This window comes from Hippoglossus hippoglossus, chromosome 24, assembly GCF_009819705.1.
Source record: "Hippoglossus hippoglossus isolate fHipHip1 chromosome 24, fHipHip1.pri, whole genome shotgun sequence".
In the NCBI taxonomy this organism is placed as follows: Eukaryota; Metazoa; Chordata; class Actinopteri; order Pleuronectiformes; family Pleuronectidae; genus Hippoglossus; species Hippoglossus hippoglossus.
This window is the reverse complement of record NC_047174.1, coordinates 4,334,543-4,352,540: the sequence shown is the minus strand read 5'-3', so window position 1 is coordinate 4,352,540 and position 17,998 is coordinate 4,334,543. Positions and strand designations below refer to the sequence as shown.

The 17,998-nt window shown below is 44.1% G+C and overlaps 1 protein-coding gene across 1 annotated transcript in view; it reads right to left on the bottom strand.

Moving 5' to 3' along the window:
- susd6 (sushi domain containing 6) overlaps window positions 1-17,998 on the bottom strand; it is a 29,920-nt gene that overhangs the window by 10,061 nt on the left and 1,861 nt on the right. Inside the window, exon 2 of the mRNA XM_034580281.1 lies at window positions 13,265-13,441. Coding sequence (XP_034436172.1) covers window positions 13,265-13,400 — 136 coding nt within the window. The 5' untranslated portion in view covers window positions 13,401-13,441. The remainder of the gene's footprint in view (window positions 1-13,264; window positions 13,442-17,998) is intronic.

Genomic DNA, 17,998 nt, shown 5'->3' with positions numbered 1-17,998 from the left:
CACACACACACACACACACACACACACACACACACACACACACACACACACACACACACAGACACACACACACTTTCTCATCTTGCACACAACATCCCATGAGAGTAGAAGAAATCAAACTCATGCCAGCTTAAAAAGTGAAACTGAAGAATACATATCAAAAAAAAAGAAAAGAAATATGGTTGTTAAATCTTAGAACTGAGAAGAAATTTTTATTTGAACTCCCACTGGATTAAATTTGTCAGAGAGAAGTCAGCTCCTGCGTTAGAACAAGAATGTGAGAATTGAGCTGAACTAAAAAAACATAACCAGAGAAGACAGGTGAGGTAAAAATAGTAACTGAGAAATAGAAAGTAAAAATACTGACAGGAAAATGTGCTTATCTTTTTAAAGAAACTGGCAGAAAACCGAGAGGGGGAGGGGAGAACAGTGGGAGAGGGTGCAGAAAAATCATGGAACGCTGTGGTCCAGGCCAGAAAGAGACATGTCTTAGCAGGTTAACCAACAGATCTGTGTGCAAAGCAGAGGATCTGTACAACAACAATGGGAAGAGGAGGCTGCTCCAGCACATACCACACTGTGGGCTGGGCAAGCACAAACCGAAAGGCTGTTTGAAAAGGAAAGAATGAACGCCTGGTTCAGTATCCAGAGATAGTGGAGCAGTAAAAGACGTACAACCTCGCGGTCTCTCCCTTTTCCCCATCGCCCTCTCGGCCCAGATTGAATATTGGCTTAGAGAAAAACACACAGGGAAAAACCTGATCAAAGCGATGAGCAACGCCAGAGTGGATTTCAGCACACCATGTTTTGTGCTTATGAGGAAGGGCAATGAGTCACAGTTAAACACAAGCTGTTCTCCCACTGGTCTGATGTTCAGAGTTTGCTCAAGAGAAGGGAGGGGAAGTTTGAAACCTGTTGACAGAGACACGAGGGTCCTTGTGAAATCTCGTGGACAAAGTGGGTGAGAACAAGATACTTGCATTAAATCTAAATTTACAGATATGTCCAGGGAAAATTTGTGCTTTAAATCAGATTATCCTGTGAATATCCACCGAAGACCAACTGGACTCAAGGTTTACTCGAGTTAAATAAAGTGGACACATAAAAAGGGCGCACAACTGTAAGCTGATCAAAGTGTTTAAAATGCTAAAAGGTCGGAGAAATGCTCGTGATGTAGTGGGAGAACTGGGCCAGGGCAGAGCGCTCATGGGGCTGATTGCTAATCCCAACATCCAGCGCCTTAAGGCTGTGCTGGAGGAGCCTCAGGACATGGGGGGGGGGGGCGTTAAATCCCCTGCCTGACTATGAAGTGTCTTCCTGGCTGTGAATATCTCCCTTTCACCATCTGTTACTGACGGCACTCGCCCGCTAAGAGCTGGAGGGTGGGGGTGGGTTGAGGAGAACCCTGGCGGGGAGGGGGAGCCTCGGGTTTTAGCCCTGTTTGCCCGGGCAAATTAAAAATTCTAATTATCCTCCTATTACGAGCCGGGAGCGCTCTCAAGCAGATCTGATAGTGATGACTTCTGCAGCCAGCTGTTTGGTCGCCCCGTAGAACAATAGGCTATAAAACAGGGTGTGTTTCCCACTGTGCGCGCGCATGTTCAAGTGTGTCGGGAAGCAGGGGAATGTGTGTGTGGTGGGGGGGGGGGTTGTGTGTTGGATTAAGCTAAAGACAGAGGGGATGATGATGCTCTCTTTGGCCTGGTAAATATGTTTTTGTGTTCCTTTGTTGGCCGCCCCTCCGAGTCCTCCGTTGTCGCTGTTGTTGTTTTTGATGATGTCGCTGTCATTTTTGGGGCCAGGGGTGTTTTTGTATTTTGCCACGTTCCAAACTCTCTGACACTAATCCATGGGATTTTTAGCCAAGCTGTTGTTATTAGAGTGCAATACAGTGCAGCCGAGCCCACGGGTGGGACAGTGCTGCAAAGACAGTTCCACATTCATTTCTGCCACTGGTGGATAGTGGGAAGATAAAGAGAGACATGTTTACCTTTATTAACCTGCTGACAGGAAAATGTGAATTTGGTGGGAGCGCTAATAGAATCAAACCAGGTACACTATACTATACGTACAAAATACGAAGGTATACAAGCTCGGATGTTCAATCAGCCTCATATCCTCACAGTGGAGAAGAGGAAGTAGAAGAAATTTGCGTGTTCACCCATGTGTCATATCACATCCAAGTGAGAGGTCAAAAAAAAAAATAGCACAAGTGAACTGATTTGATTTACGTCCTGTGGATAAATGATTACTTTTTGTGGTATTACATATGATAGTTTTAAAAAACAGCCTTGAAGCGTGTGGGTCGGCCCTAAACCCTAGTTTTAAAAAGATAACTTAAGAAGATTACATCGAGGCAAACTGTTTCTAAGTTAGGAGGCTTTCCATTCTTTGAAGTGAGTGGAAGTCCTATAGTTCAAAGTGACTAGATTCGTGTACTGTGTCATAAAAAGAGCCAAAAGAGAAAGATTCTATAACTTTAGTAAACTTCTATACATTATGAAATAATATGTGATCATGACTCTTGACTTCTTTGGTGAGTGTGTGTGGGTTAAGAGTAAGTTTCCTGTACTCGCTTTCGTTCTTTCATCACAGATACGTTTTCAGTGTGAGGCACTTCAAACCATTTGAAGTGACACAACTCAATACGCTGACACGGGTGGGCGACACTGGGCCGTAACATAGGACTCTTAATGTCTGGGTGAGCGATACTACCAGTGTCATGTTCTGCTGTGAGCGGCTTAGAGGTCGTCATTCAGTCACACATAAATATCTGCTTTCATATTCTGGCAACTCGCAACAGCTGAGCCCTGAGCGAAAAGCAAGAAAGACAACCGAGGCATTCTGTGTTGAAAGGATGTGGGAAATAAAAAAAGGTGGACTTGTACTACTGTAGGTTGGACAGAACGCAGACACAGAAAACCAATTTTTCCCTAGAAAAAGGGGGCTGTTGTTGCATCTGAAGGACCTCCGAGAGAAGGTGAAGGGACCGAACAGAGGAAGAGCGGAGGAGGAGGAAAAAAGACGAGGAGGATGAAGAACAGGGAGGCAGTGTGATGGAGGTGACGGCACGTTTATATAAAAGCCTGACTACAAACAGATGCAGGCAGACAGTTATTCACTCTGCAAGTGGAGGTTGCGAGTGTCCCAAAGGGGCGCTTTTGTAAACAGCAGGGCTTTTGTTACTCACTGACAGCCTACACCTCTGTTGTGTGAATGGTTAGGGCCACAGTGGATGAATCGCAGTGTCAGACAGAACAGTGGGCGCTCATGTCATCTCCACACACTCCTACAAAAGGCCAAGCGATGTCCGTATTGTCCACCGACGCCAAAGCCAACAGCGTCACATCTACTGTAAACAGGAAATTGGCCACAAAACACGAGTCTGATAGCTGCAGGCCTCGGAACTGAGCGTTTAGCCGACCACTTGTTTCTTTTCCTGCAGCTGAAACACATGAACAAACACATAATGCATACACCCATGGCGAAGAAGGTCCCTAAAAAGACAAAAACATCCTCCCTGCTCCCCCACCCGTTCGTTCCCTGCTGTTGCGATTCATTTAGCAAGCCACGTGTGCTGCCATTACACCCCATTGTCCCTGCTCACCGAGGGACGGGGCACAATGACAGATTTAAGCAGCGTGCCTCCGAAAAGCACAACAGACAACTTTGCATTTGAAGGGTTAAATATGCATAAGAGGCCAAAGTGGGTGAGGGCCGGGGGGGAGGGTGGGGAGTACCACCATTGTGTGACCCTCTCCTCAACCCCCTAAAGATACAGGCGTACATACACATGCACTTTCTGCCTTTATTTAACAGATGGGAGGATGTTAGCAGAGGCAAACAGTGAGCTCCCCCCTTTTCTCTATCACCCTTACTCCAGAGGACAGCTGGGAGGCAGACATTCCTTCTACTCAGCTTTCAGAGGAAAACAAAAGAGTGTGTGGGACCCCTCCTACACACACGTGCATGTGTTCAGACACACACACACACACACACACACACACACACAGACACACATTACACCCCCCCCCCCCCAAAAAAAACTGTCAATGCAACTGTGGGCTGATCATATTACAACAGTCCGAGCCCGCCTGCCCGCAGAGATGTGTGAGTGCCGAGCCTCGGAAATTTGTTGAAGGTGAAAGTTGGGGAGATAATCCCGACCCCTGGTGAAGACAGTGTTAAGTCTGGCTGTAATAAAATGGAAATTTTTAAAACTGCACTGAGACAAAAAAGCTCTGGCTGCAGCTGGCTGTTCTTTTCGAGCCAACTTATCTATCTCAACCTATCCGGCACGCCTGGGTTGTTTGTTGAACAGGTTCATTGCAATAGCACAGCACGTACTGTACTACAGACACCACAGTGGCTGGGGGGGAAAGGAGCAGTCACATTGTAGAGAGCAGGAAGACTCTTATTTTGGTTATGTTAACACAGAGGGATGCAGGATTATGCAAAACCCCACCAGGCAGAGAAGACAAGAGACCGTCCTACATTGTAAATAACATCTCCAGTGATCCAACAACACAGTCATTGTTGCAGCTCAGTGTTTGTCCATCATCATTCTAATGAAGCACAACTGGACTTTGATGGAGCAACTGCTCTAGCAAATCGCTCCACGAGCATCAGAGGCCAGTTTAACACTCGCAGCCTGTTCTGCTGAGAGAAGAGGAATGCCATTTGTTGTTCGTGCCGTGTTTCCCATTAATTACCTTGACTGTGGCGGCCTGTGCTCAGCCCCTACATGCCCCGCTGCCGCTCTGTTTTTTTAACTCTCTCATATTGACAATGGACCATTAGGAGGACCAGGAGAAATCCAGCTGCATCGCTGGCCTGATTGGACTATCAAAAACATCCGTAAGGTTTTTACAATACTCAGGTGCCAGACAGAGACCAGTCAAAATATTCCCAAGAAAATATATCAAGCCTGGGCAACTATCTACTTTCCTTTTAATCATAGAATAATAATAAGATTCTGAAAATTCAATTGAAGTCATAAAACATCTCAGATATATTGTTGTCAGAACAAAGTCCATGGACAGTGTTTATCATAGAGGTGGAAACGAAGTACAGTTTATATTGCCGGCTGGAACTCCAACATAGCAATCTGTTTGTGGACATAAAGATTTGAAACTTTGTCGTCATCCGATCCCAGGACAGGACTCTCGCCAGCATGAACAGCAAGGTAACTTCACACGTACTTTTGAGTAACTTGTAACTGTGCGAGAGTGAAAGGAGAAGTAAGCAAAACAATACAGTTTCTGACTCATACATACTAAAATAATTGTTGTAGCTCGTTAAGCCTCAACTCAAAAAACATCACAAGGTAGCAGCACGTTCCAGGTTATTTTCAAATGTGTCAACTAGGTTATTAATAAATTTGTGGCTCAATGCCAACCGACCTGTGAAGTAACTATGACTTCGGCTCACACATAGAAACCCAAGCTGTTAGCGATAACATGTTAAAAACAACCTGTTATTAATTAAACTATAAACTCGATATTACTCTAGTATCAATATCTGTTGGTGTCATTTATTAATAAAAAACACTTCATATTTGCTGAGAGTTGCTCATATGTCTCCATTTCTTTGTTGGTTGAGTTTTCTGGAACATTTGAACTCTGAGTTTTTTCAACTGAATACAAATACAAGGATTAATTTATTAATCCACTGTCCTGTACAGACAGATATGCAAATGAATACAGATAAGACATACAGAGACAGGCAGACTTTTCATAAATCCTCACACAATTATCCAAATGGACGCCAGCGAAGCCTGTACAAAGACCTTCACCATTTGGCTATTTGTTTCAGATGATGTAATACGGACAGAGGGCATTAGAGTGGAGATAAGCCAACTGGCCACTATACATCTCCATTTAATGGGCTGGATAGATTGTGGGATGGGACGATAGACAACAAAGAGAAAAACACCAAATAATAAGATGTAAACAGGATACAGTAGGTGTTAATTAGAAAAATCTTGCAGGGAAATTAAAACCATGTGACATGTGCAACATAATGGCAGTTGAAACTGACTTCTAGCCATGTGAAATGAGTTGTGTAGACATTAGGGAAGACAGACTGTTTTGGTGGGGACCCAGGTTGAGGCCTATAAATCAGACAATAATGAAGTATCTTTAAGCGAGGCATTTAATCCCTTCCCTCCAGGGGTGTTGTTCTGAATCCAACTATATGCCCTGACTTCTCTCTGGAGGATGATCAGGAATGAATCAGGACTTGTGGTGTGTCATAGCCTCTCTTCTCCTGATTCACAATCTCTACTAAGCAGCCATTGAACTTGAAATGGCCCAAAAACAAGACAGGAGTTGTTGAGCCATTTCTGCAGAATTGCAGTCAGTTAAAGAGAAACAGCTGCACTCCGCCTCCACTCATGACAACCGGACACACAAGTGTGTCAGGATCGCCCAGCCCTTCCCCACATCTCAATGTTAGAATGTCTCTCATCATATGTGGTAATTTGCTCTCATTTTTGCTGTGTTTAATTAGCCTCAATGCACTTTGTGACACCTGTTTAACTAGCACATATTATCATGAGTTTGTGATGAAGCTAAAGTTGCATTAAAGGGTAAAAGCTGAATCTACAGATTAAGGGCTTCTACGCGATGCAGTGCAATACTCCCCCAATTTCTACGGTCTCCACACAGCTCGGACATGTCGAGTCATGAAAATATGCATTCACACTCCAGTGGAGCAGCTGATAACCATGCTTGCTGATAGAGACAATTACAAAACTGCTGTTGTGCTCAACTTATCACTATCATGCAGGCAGCTAAAGAAAAAGCATGTAAATGTTTTAAAAGTCTTGAGATATGGAGCTTTCATTCATGTGGTACGACTTGACTGTTCTGTGAGTGCTGTTGCTCACAGTCCTTGCACGGCGTGGATGTCTCAACAATTGGCCAATTCAGCATGTGTGTAGGATGCTCTGTGTGCCTCATGTGTGAGCTGCTGAACATGTTTGAACATGATGCCGCTGTTGACTAACGATGTGACGAAGACATCGGCCCACACTGTTTCAGTGGGCCTGAAAACCACATCAAAGAAGTGAGAAAGGGGGGGGGGACCGAGAGACAGACGAGACTGAGACAGAATTTTTTTTTTTTTAAAAGACAAAAACAGAAAGTAATTGAGGGAAGCAGCTTGACAATGCAAATTTAAAAAAGAACAGCACAACACAGGTGATAAAACAGAAAGGAAACACAGACAAAAACTTGAGAAAAAGAATGAATAAAAGACTGAAAGAAAGGACAGAAGCAAAAGCAACAGAAGACAGAAGACAGGAGAGACTGGGGGATATATTTAGCAGCTCATTAGTCAGAGATGTCCTCTACTCAGCAGGCTGGTCCCTCCGATGAGGCCCTTTGAAAATCATTATGACTGCCTGCTGCTTCAGACAACCACACACATTTCACTGGGAAATAATTTTACAAACTGCCTCTCCTCTCCTCAGCCCTAATGTAACTTCAAAAATAATCCTCACGTTGTGGAGAGGCCCCCCGAAAAAACAAAGCTTTGTACTACTCAAAGTGACATGGTGTTTTTATTGACTACGTTTAACATTACATTTGTGGCATTAGCATGAACATTTCTTGATGTTTTCCCAGATTTCCCAGAGAATACTTCATGGAACTTGATGGAAAAAAAGTCAGGCGTATTTAGGGGACTGATATCGATGAGTCTGTGCAATTTGGTGCAGCTTGATTGGATTTAAGGAGCCTGTCGGGCCTTGGTGGAGGTATGTGCTCTACTGAGTGCACATCTAGTTTTGTGCGTTATCAGATTTGGCCGCCGGAGTGAAATATGCCGTCGGTGCCACCACTCCCTGCTTCGACATTTATTAACCTTGAACACAGCACCTCTCATCAGTGGACATGTATCAGCGTGTGGCCAGAACACCACACACACACACACACACGCTGCACACTGCATGTAGCAGGAGAAAATGTTAAACCTTACATCCCAAAATCTGTAAAATCAATGAGCAGTAACATTAAATTGGATTTAAAACAATGAAAATCACACGATGAGCTTAGTGTTTGCAGGCAGGTGGGAGCGATATGAAGATAACTGTAATCCCGGCCATCTGGGATCTTCTCAAAGTAATGGAACTGTCTGGTCAACAGTTAAGAGTCAGCAAAATTGTCTCGAGTCGACTGTCTGCACTGCGGTATCCGTTTCCATGGGAGCTTTTCTTTCTCAGGTTAGGCGTTGAAAAAATAAAGAAGTCTCCCTTTAGGGCTTGATTGGTTGGGAGAGCAGTTTCGATGACACGGGGTGAGAGCGGAGAGTGACTTCTCAAGTGATCAACACGCAGGTAATGAAAGAGAGAGGCCGGCCGATTCGAGCAGACCGCCGCTAATGGGCTCCAGTTGCACCTGGATGATTGGAGCCTTAAAGAAAGACGACGAGAGAGAGGGAGAGAGCCAGAGAGAGAAGGAGGGGGGGAGGACAGAGACATCATAGAAATGGGGCTGTGCTGTGCTCAATATACCGAGCCGCACAAACACGCACACACAGAGTGAGTTAGCAGTCCTAATTGCAGACTGGTGATCGAGTGGAGCTGCAGCTTGCCGCAGTTTGGTCTGTGGCTTCCAACGCTGCCCCTAAAAGCCCTCTTTGTTCTCACGTTTCAGAGACGAGCCGGTAGCCAATGTGTTGCTTTGCTCCTGCCTTCTAAACGCCTTGCTAACAGGCCTTTGGGGGACTATTCTAGTTAATTGCACAGGACCTACTGCAACCCCCGTCCCCACTGGATTTCACTGTTTGTAAACCCAGCCTTCCTAGCAAACTTTCTGCAAGGACTGGAACACAACAGCGATCAGGCCGACTCACTCACCGTCACTTTTTTTGTTGGCACACACCATTTTGTTTGGCTACAGGAGAGGTTTTTTACAGTGGGAGAAGGTTCCAAACAGTTCCAGGGGACGCTCGGTGAAAGGAAGTGAAAAAATATTGCATTAGTTATCTAAGGAAGATCTTAGAAAATAGCCTAAATGCAAGTGATTTGGTTTTACGAGGTTAGAGGGGAACTTTACTGTTTCACACTTTCCCAGAGGGAGAAACTGATAAATGCCTTTAGACTGACCTGTTTTCGTATAATTGGTTTAGTCTGGAATTATGTCACAGCTACTGTACATAAGGCTCTTTGTTTCACACTGTAGTCCATTCATGTTCCTGACATTTTCTGCAGTGGCTGTGTGTATGAGAACGAAAACGTCCAACCCAGTTGTTGTGGACAAACTTTCCTAAGGTGGGATGTTGGGGAACCTTTTTCTTTTCCTTGTCTACGGAGAAGCCCTCAGTCTCAGACTTTGAAATCCCCTGAACTACAGTGCGCAACAAGTTTCGAGGACCACAGCAGTTTGAAGATTGCCAGAAGTAGGGAATGGCTCATTCAGATATTTTCCTCTGTGGTAAGAGCAGTGACGCTATGCTAGCCACTGGAGTCTCCTATATCATTAAAGAGAAAAAGGAGGGAGTCTTTTTCCCGAAGCAACTCAACATTAAAAGGAAACCTCCTTGAATTGGTTACGCACACTGATTCAAGAACAGCCAAAAACAATGGGCTCTGTCTGCAATAGACCTCTTTTCCGACAGAGAGGAATGTATTCAACTCGAGCCAAGAATAGACAATCGATTGTCAAAAACAAACAAAAATCTCAGAGGAAATTAGAAAGGCAGCTCTCTGCTCCCGTACTTGATCTCCTCCCCTTTCCCTCCGCTCTTATTCTTTACCCTATGACTCCACTTTTTCTTCGAGGCCCAGGGAAAGCTATTTCCCGTTCTCACACATGTTCATACATAAACGTCACTCCCTCACAGAGCACACAGCGGGCTTGTTTGTGGGAGACTTCTGGTCCTCGCCGACGCCTTTCATGTAAAGCTTTAACTCAACTACAGAGGACAATGGGTTTCCAGTGGACATCACATATCTATTAAACTGGACCTACAAGGAGGGTTAGTGTTTTTTCTCTCCTGACATATGACACTATTAGAGCCGAGAACATGTTGCATGATCACTTGAACAGTTCCCATCTTTACTCTTTCAGTTCTGACTCACTGTCTGGGCCAACTTCCTCTGAAACAAACCACAAAGACTCACTGTGAAGAACTGACATCACATTAGGAACTGTGCTCTATGCAGCCAACATCAGTGGAATGTCAGATAGACTCAGAAGAGACACGAAACAAGTGATATTTGCACCGTGCCCTGAAAATCCTCCACACTGATGCCATTTATCCTCGTACACAGACGCAGAGGTGCTGCTTTGTAGCTGTGTGTGTTTACAGACACTCGGCTTGAATGCAGAGGATGCTTTGTTTAGCTTGTTGCAACATTCGGGGAAAAAGAAAAAGTGTCCTGAATCATGGACGAGTTTGTAATCACACACAGTAATCGCAAACACAAAGTTGAGGGAGCCATTGGCATTAGCTCAGCAGAAACCCTGCTGCTAATCTTGTTTACAATGAACAGCTGAACGTCAGATAAAAAAGACACGACTTGGACAGTGATTGGTTCTAAAAATACCTCGGCTCTGGAAGGTTTTATAACTACGTCCTATCAGAGCGTATTACAGGTGCAATAAATTGTTGTCCTGACCTTTCTACAAAGAGCACAACACCCCTGAAACAGAGGTTTAAAGCTTTTCCTTTTTATGTTGAAATGAAGGAGCAAAGAGTCGCAACCTTTACAGTTCATCATTAGTCTTTACAGCAAATTTCCCACAACTGACAAGACATGTAATGACATTTTTTATGGACTAATATCCTCAAAAGACAGATAGCAACACAAACAGCACAGAGCGTGTGCTGTTCTCTGGTCTCTGGGGCTGAAGCGCTAGTATGCAAATGCTGCACACTGTATTTTTTTAGTATCCATTTCTATTCGTGCCACTCACTGCCATTTGTACGAGTCTGGAATAAGCCTGTCAGCAGTGATGAAATTTCATATTCATGAAAAGTTCCTTAGCAATCTCCATCCTGGAACATGTCGAGGGATTACCTATGTGAATTATGTATGTTGAGCTGGAGAGAGGCCGGTGAAGAGGAGAAGTAATAACATGCAAATTTTACAGCCTTTAAAACGAGTGCATCGCCTTAGTGGTAATTTGTCTAAAATCAAGAGTTAATTTCATACTTTCATACAGTAAACGCTGCAACTCATGTCTTGGTTGATATATGAAATATTACACTCACACATCATCAACAGGTTATGGGAAAATATTTATTTCATTAAAGTTTACCCTGAAACCTTTAAATTAACCACTGGAGTTTATCTCTTATTATCTATTAATACAAGAGAGAAAAATATTAAGTAAATATATAATTTTTAAAGAGCTACAACTCATGACCTGGAACTAAGCACAAGTTATTACCAGGTGCACTATAAGGAAGTAATGTCAAAAACACAGTACAAAGATAACCTTTGTACTGTGTGTTCCCTCAGGTGTAGAATGTCCCATTGCCTTCCTGTAAACTAGGTAAATCATGATGTATAATAATGACAGTGCCAAAATGAAAACAAACGTTTTTTAAAAATAGCTTGATTGAAGCTGATAAGATGGCAGGTCAAAAAAGTTCTCTAGCTCATAACTCATAAAGTCTATTTTAAAAAGACAGCTGGAATTTATCTTAGCGGTGGAGTCTTGATAACTATCTGCCCATTTACATCAACCGGCTAGTGTTACAGGTGCAGTTGCATTATGGGTACTGGGAAAAAATTCTTGGGTGTACATTTGTCCCGGTGTAATGCACCAACTGTCAGAAACGTGGTCGGTGCAGGGTTTGCCTTTTGGTATAGTGACACAAAGGATATCTGGGGACAGCCTCTTTATTATTCTATGTACAACATCCACACAGAGCGTGGGGCGCACACACACACACACGTAAAAAGATGCGGTTTCACACATACACACACATTCACAGCACTGAGAGCACGTGGGCATTGGAGGACATTTCCTTGGTATTGGTAGGCAGTGAATGTGAGTGTGTTGGATTTAAAACGTGAGCATGATACCAGCCCCTCTGGGCTCAACATGAATCATGTGTGTTACATAAGAGCAAAAGAAAGAGAGAGAGGATACACTTGGGATCAGCGGTGCCCTCCTCTCGCCCATCCGCCCATCTCCCTCTCTCTCTCTCTCTCTCACACACACATTCATTATTCATTTAGGCTTTAAAAGAAAGAAAATCAATTAAATGATTACAGGAACCCAAACTATCATGAAGCGCTGCGTTCCACCATGTTTTCATTGATGCAAAACAAACCCACGTTGTATTCTGCACCTGCTCGGGTTGACGCTGGACAGTATTTTTTCAAAGCGCTGCAATCGAATTAAAATTTGAAACGGTAATCACAAAAATGTTACAGTGAATTTGAATTTGCCCTCAAACCAATGTCCGTTTCATCCCCACACACACACACACACACACACATTTACTCATTCATACATACACAATCTGCCTTCTCTCTGTGGCAAGGACATCTGGCACATTTCACAAGCTGCCGATGTGTGGGGAGAGTGTGTGTGTGTGTCGGTGTATCTGGGTAGCGCATGTGTGGAGGTAGAGTGTGTTTGCGAGGGGGGAGGGGACTGGAATATTGGAGGGCTAAAGTGAAAGGAAAGCTGGCACAAGTGAAGGGGTTCAGCGAGTACAAGCCACTGGCATTGTGTTCCTTAACAGGAAACAAGACACAGGCTTTATCTGTGCTGCAGGTATCGATAAATACGTGTTATCAGCTGGTTAATGAAACTTCTATCCTTGAACCACAGTTCAATATTAAACGTCACATTCAAAGATAATAATCTAACATTTCAGGCTGGAACAAAAACCTGATCTGTTGTGGCGGCCGTTGTGGGGTAATAACCAAAGCTGGCTAGCGGCGCTAAAAGCTCTCAGAGGACGCTAAATGTCATGGCTGATTAAAACCTTATGACAGCAATGTGACCACAGACAACATTGTCTCTCTTCCACTCAATAGCGGAGGAAAACTGTTGTGACTCATTAGGACAGTGAATGGATTCACAGAGTGGGTGGGAGCCCCCGAACACTCGTCTGCCTAACGGAGGCAGAGCAACCTGATCGACCCGAGGGTAAAGGAGACCAATTCAATCTAGCTGACCTGCGAGGCGAGTTAAAAAAAAAACTCAATCAATTTACAAGAGATGGGCAAAGATGGCCGTTTAGTCGATTTGTATCACGTGGGAGCAGAGACAGAGAAAGAGCGTCTGTGTCCTACCTGATGCGTGACCATGAGGGAGCAGGGTGAAGAGGAGGAGAAGCGCGGAGGCAGCCAGCCTGTGGGCTCGTGAGGAGGTGGAGGAAGAAGAGGAGGATGGGGCTCTCGTCTGAAACGCTACCATTCCATCGCACATCTTTTCCTCCGGCGACCAGCGAGAGTCCTCTACGGCTTAACCTGTCAGGGCCACATAGAGAGTAGGGGATAGAGAGGGAGGGGGGGAGGAAGGACACAGATTACTATCAACATTCAGTGAGGATTACGTAACTAAACGCAACACAGAGAAACAGGAGCGGATAGAGAGCGAGCCACGGTGTAAAGACAGGAAGAGAAACTGCGTGTCTCTGCGTGTCATGCACTTGTTTTGCAGTTGATAACAATAACTGAATGGACGACTGTGTGTACTTCCTCTTCCCGTGCGTTGATTCCTTGAAAACTGCATCCTACTATTTATACCATCTTTAAACAAGACGTAAACCAATTTCCAGCTCTCCTTTCTAAAGAACACTGGTGGCGGGAACTGCAGCACGAGTGTTTCTCTTGATTTCCCCTTTAATCTTCAATCATCGCTCTGCCTCAGAATCTAACTAAATAAACCAGCCGTTAGACTTATAGATGATGTAACGGGGAAACCTTATCCCTGCAGCAGATGAGTAGCAACGTTAGAGGGAGGAGGGCTTAAGAACGTGCGAGGGAGAGTCAGCACAAAAACAAAACAGTGATTACAGCTGCAACTTTAATGAAAACCCTGTTGGTGAGGAAAGGAACTAATCCCTTCTGTTTGGCCAGTGTCGCTCATCAGCAAAACATTATTCGAAGAGAATCAATTATTTGTGCAAAATGTATAAAAGCATACAAACAAACCCTTCCTAAGCAGGGATTCCCCAAATGTAGTTATTGAAGAGTGATGCTGTGGAGGACACGGTATTTTTTACAGCTGAATGAAAAACAGATGCTGTTCCATGGTCGGCTCAGCTGTGGTGCTACTCTGCCATATGCTGCACGTCGGTAACAAAGTTTGATGGACAAATTATGTAATGATAACTTGATCAGGTGCCCCTTTCTGAAAAATCCCTGTATTTTGTTTTCAGCACCCACATGGCCGAGAATACTGTGTGAGACGTTGATAAATGTAAAGTATCATTTATAGTCAATATCATCCAGTAATAGCCGTCTAATAAACTGCAGTTATGGCAAAACACTTTAAACACCAACAGTGGAAGGAATGAACACAACCACATGCACACAAACAAAAACAAAAACAACCCCACATCCTTTCTGCACGACCATGACTCACTAACTTCCTCAGCACATTTGTCGGTTGATTGGGGGATACAACCAGACGTGCACTATCATTACCTAAATGAGATGCAGGTGCAGGCAGCGATGGTTATGTTGCTGCAGAGACTTCGGGGTGAAGCAGCAGTAGCAGCATTCTGCAGGGAACTCGCCGACTGGCAGGCAGCAGCCGAGGGCCCATTACAGCCGCACAAGGCCACTGAGCTAATGGCTACAGTAATGGCATGGCTGCACTTAAGACAGCCACAAATTTGATTGCAAATCTACCGTGTGGCCACTGGCACTGATGTGTCGAGGGAAGTTACGGTAAACAAACACACACGGATGGCAAATAGCACTACGTGCTTCTAGGGGGAGTCCACTGGATTGCAGACCTTAGTAAGTGGTTCAGGTATTGGACAAAACAGCAGGACAGAACGGACACTGTCTTCACTAAACAGAAATCCATGGCCTTCTATTTCATTGTCAAAGACTCAGACTGTGTTTTTAAATGGATGACACGTCTCCACTTCCTTCGACTATCCAGATTTTATGCCAAAATATCCTGGATACGAATGCTGCCATCATGAGCTGATCACTTCATTTGGAACCAGAATAATCGTGGCGTAGAGCCGGGGTATCGAGTTCCCTCTGATACAAGTACTGGACCAATCGCTAGCCACTCTCAGCTGTCAATCATTAAGTTTCACCCCATTTTTATAGCAAGTTCCTACTTTAAACCAATCTGATGAGAACTACCACAAGTGACAGAAACCATGTTTGAGAAAAATGTGTTGATAATCAGTGTGTATGTCTCCTCTCTGTACAGGGAACCATTGTACATTGTGTGCTACCGCTGGTGCTTCCACATTTGAGTGTCCTTCACCAGGCTAGATTTCAAATAACCGAAGATCACGACAATCTAATTTGGCAGAAAATTTCCAGGACACAAACAGCAGGGGCCCCACACCGCCTGCCACCTTTCTGATGTCACAAAGAGCCGACGGGATGGAGAACGGTACTTGCATGTGGTGCAGACCAGTGGGAGAGAGTGACGCAAGTCTGTTTTGGCTGGACAGTTAGGTTACTGCATTGAGCCAAAGGGCAGCCAGACGGAAACACATGCAGGGGGACCTGTGCCAGCCATTTTATCCATAGGCGCTTTCTCATTTGTTCATGTTGGGATCAGAGCGATGCTGCTAAGGCCTGGGTTACCGAGAGGCTTTACATTAACTCGTCTTAGGGACAAAACAAGGACGAACAAAAGTCAAAGGCAGGACAAGAAGGAACACGTGTGTTGTTCAAAGGCACTTGTTGGGATGTAAATAACCACTTGGGATGGCATTTATAATGCAGCGCTGACCTCCTCAGAGAGCTGACGGCCGAGTATTAAATGGCCGGTATGTTTGCGAACTGAAAAGTTAAGCAGAATTAGCTTAATTGCTTTCACACAATATCGTCTGAGAAAAGAAAAAGTCATTAACTCCGTGCTTAGGTGCCACAAAAACACAGTGTTCCAATTAGTTAGAACAAGACAGTCCAGACTCCGAGGCTTGAAGGACTTTTTTTTTTTGCAGATCTTACGATGTGCTGACTTAATTTTCATGCATTTTATTGATTAATAACACAGCCGGCAGTTTGACAGCCACAGCACAGACATGCTTCCCAGTCTTAAAGTCAGATGTGTGAGTTTTCTGTCAGAAGATGTTGTAAGATGTTGAGCTTGACATGCTACATTAGAGACAGTGCTGCTATTTTAAACTTCAAGAGACTTAGCCTCTGTTTCCTGGAACTAGATTTTGCATCCAACCACACGTACAAACACTTCCTGCCTGCAGCTGCACGAAGCCAACATTAGCGTCCCCAAATCACAGTTATGTGCAGGTAACAGTGTGTTCAATCAAAGTGTGCAGGTTTAAAAAGCCATCAGTGTCATTACAAAGTAATTTGAGATTGATGTATACTTTAATTATATTTAGTAGCATTACAATGGGGAATCTAACAGAATAAGAGCTTGTCAAACTGAAGGCACTGAGAACTATTAGGAATAAATGAATCTAAAGCATACGCTATCTGGCTTGCTTGACTAAAGCGATTTAATAAAAACATGTAGAGAAATAAAATATATAAACGCACACAGATCCAAGAGAGACATGGACTAAAAGACTCAATACAAAACATGTGACATTCCTTCTTCATATTAAATACAGCCCTGTGTGTGTCAGACTTTCCTAGATGTAAAAAAGTACATCAATGTTTCAACACAACTTCCCTATACAAATTACAAAAGACTTCCCGTCAGCGCTGAGGAGCATCATAAAGATTAATCGGTCACCATAAGCACTGTGATTGTCATTAGTTGCAGCACAAAAAGCAATGTTATTTAATCAGTTGTGTTTTTACAGCACAAATACTTAGTATGTTTCGTCTACTTAGGGGGAAAAAACTCTGCAACTCTGCACTTCAGACAGCACATAGACAACCAGCCAGCCAGCAGGCTGTTACTGCAGTTTGTCAGCTGCCCGGGGCTCCTGGAATGCAAAGGGAGCCAAGGAGAGCAGCAGCGGAGGCATCTGTCCGGGAACAGAGAGCGCTCAGTGTGCCAAAGAAACAGCCGAGAGGAGATTTCCACCCGATAGGCCCCAATGCTACTCCTGCTGGTAGAGCCCGTCTGGGCCTGCGGAGGGAGCCCAGAGATGGGGCTCTGCATGGCAGCACAGAGAAGACCCTTTGTTGTCAAGCATTTTGTAGTGTTAAGCCCCACAGGGCCCGAGCATCCCTCTGCACCGCCTCAAGCAAGGGGACAGAAACAGACAAGAAAATGGAAAAGAGAAAAAAGGATACGAGGAGAGAGACGATACCAAAAGGGGAAACACTAAAAATAAGAGAGAACACTGGCATAGCTTATGTTGAAATGTCGGGAAATTTGAAAATAGGACTGAGGCCAAACAAGGTTCTTATCTTTGCCCACAAGATGTTTTCGCTGAGCTGTGTTGTCAAACAGAAAAAGGCTGTGAATGCTGAACTGGGAATCATAAAACTTTCAACGAAACTACACAATGTACTTTAAACTGAGAACCACGAAAGCTGCTGGTGACTGTGTGAAAAGCAGGGCATGTACAACATGTAAAAACTGAAGAAGGCAATTTGAACAATGGGAGTCAAATGTGTGACAACGGTTACAAAATAAAGGCAGCTACGTAATGGGTATGTTTGACCACCTAATATAGAGTATCATCAGCTCAAAGGTGTGAGATGATAGGGTTACAACACCAGGAAATAATAGAAGCAGCCAGGTACGTCATCACACCACATAAAACAACAGTTGCTAAAGTGGAGCCATGACTCAGTGTAAACACAACATTGTTTGGTCAGTGTGTTATAACTAGAATCTACCGTAACTATGGAATAAGAAACTACATAAAGGGACGTACAACTAGAGGTCAAAAGAAAATG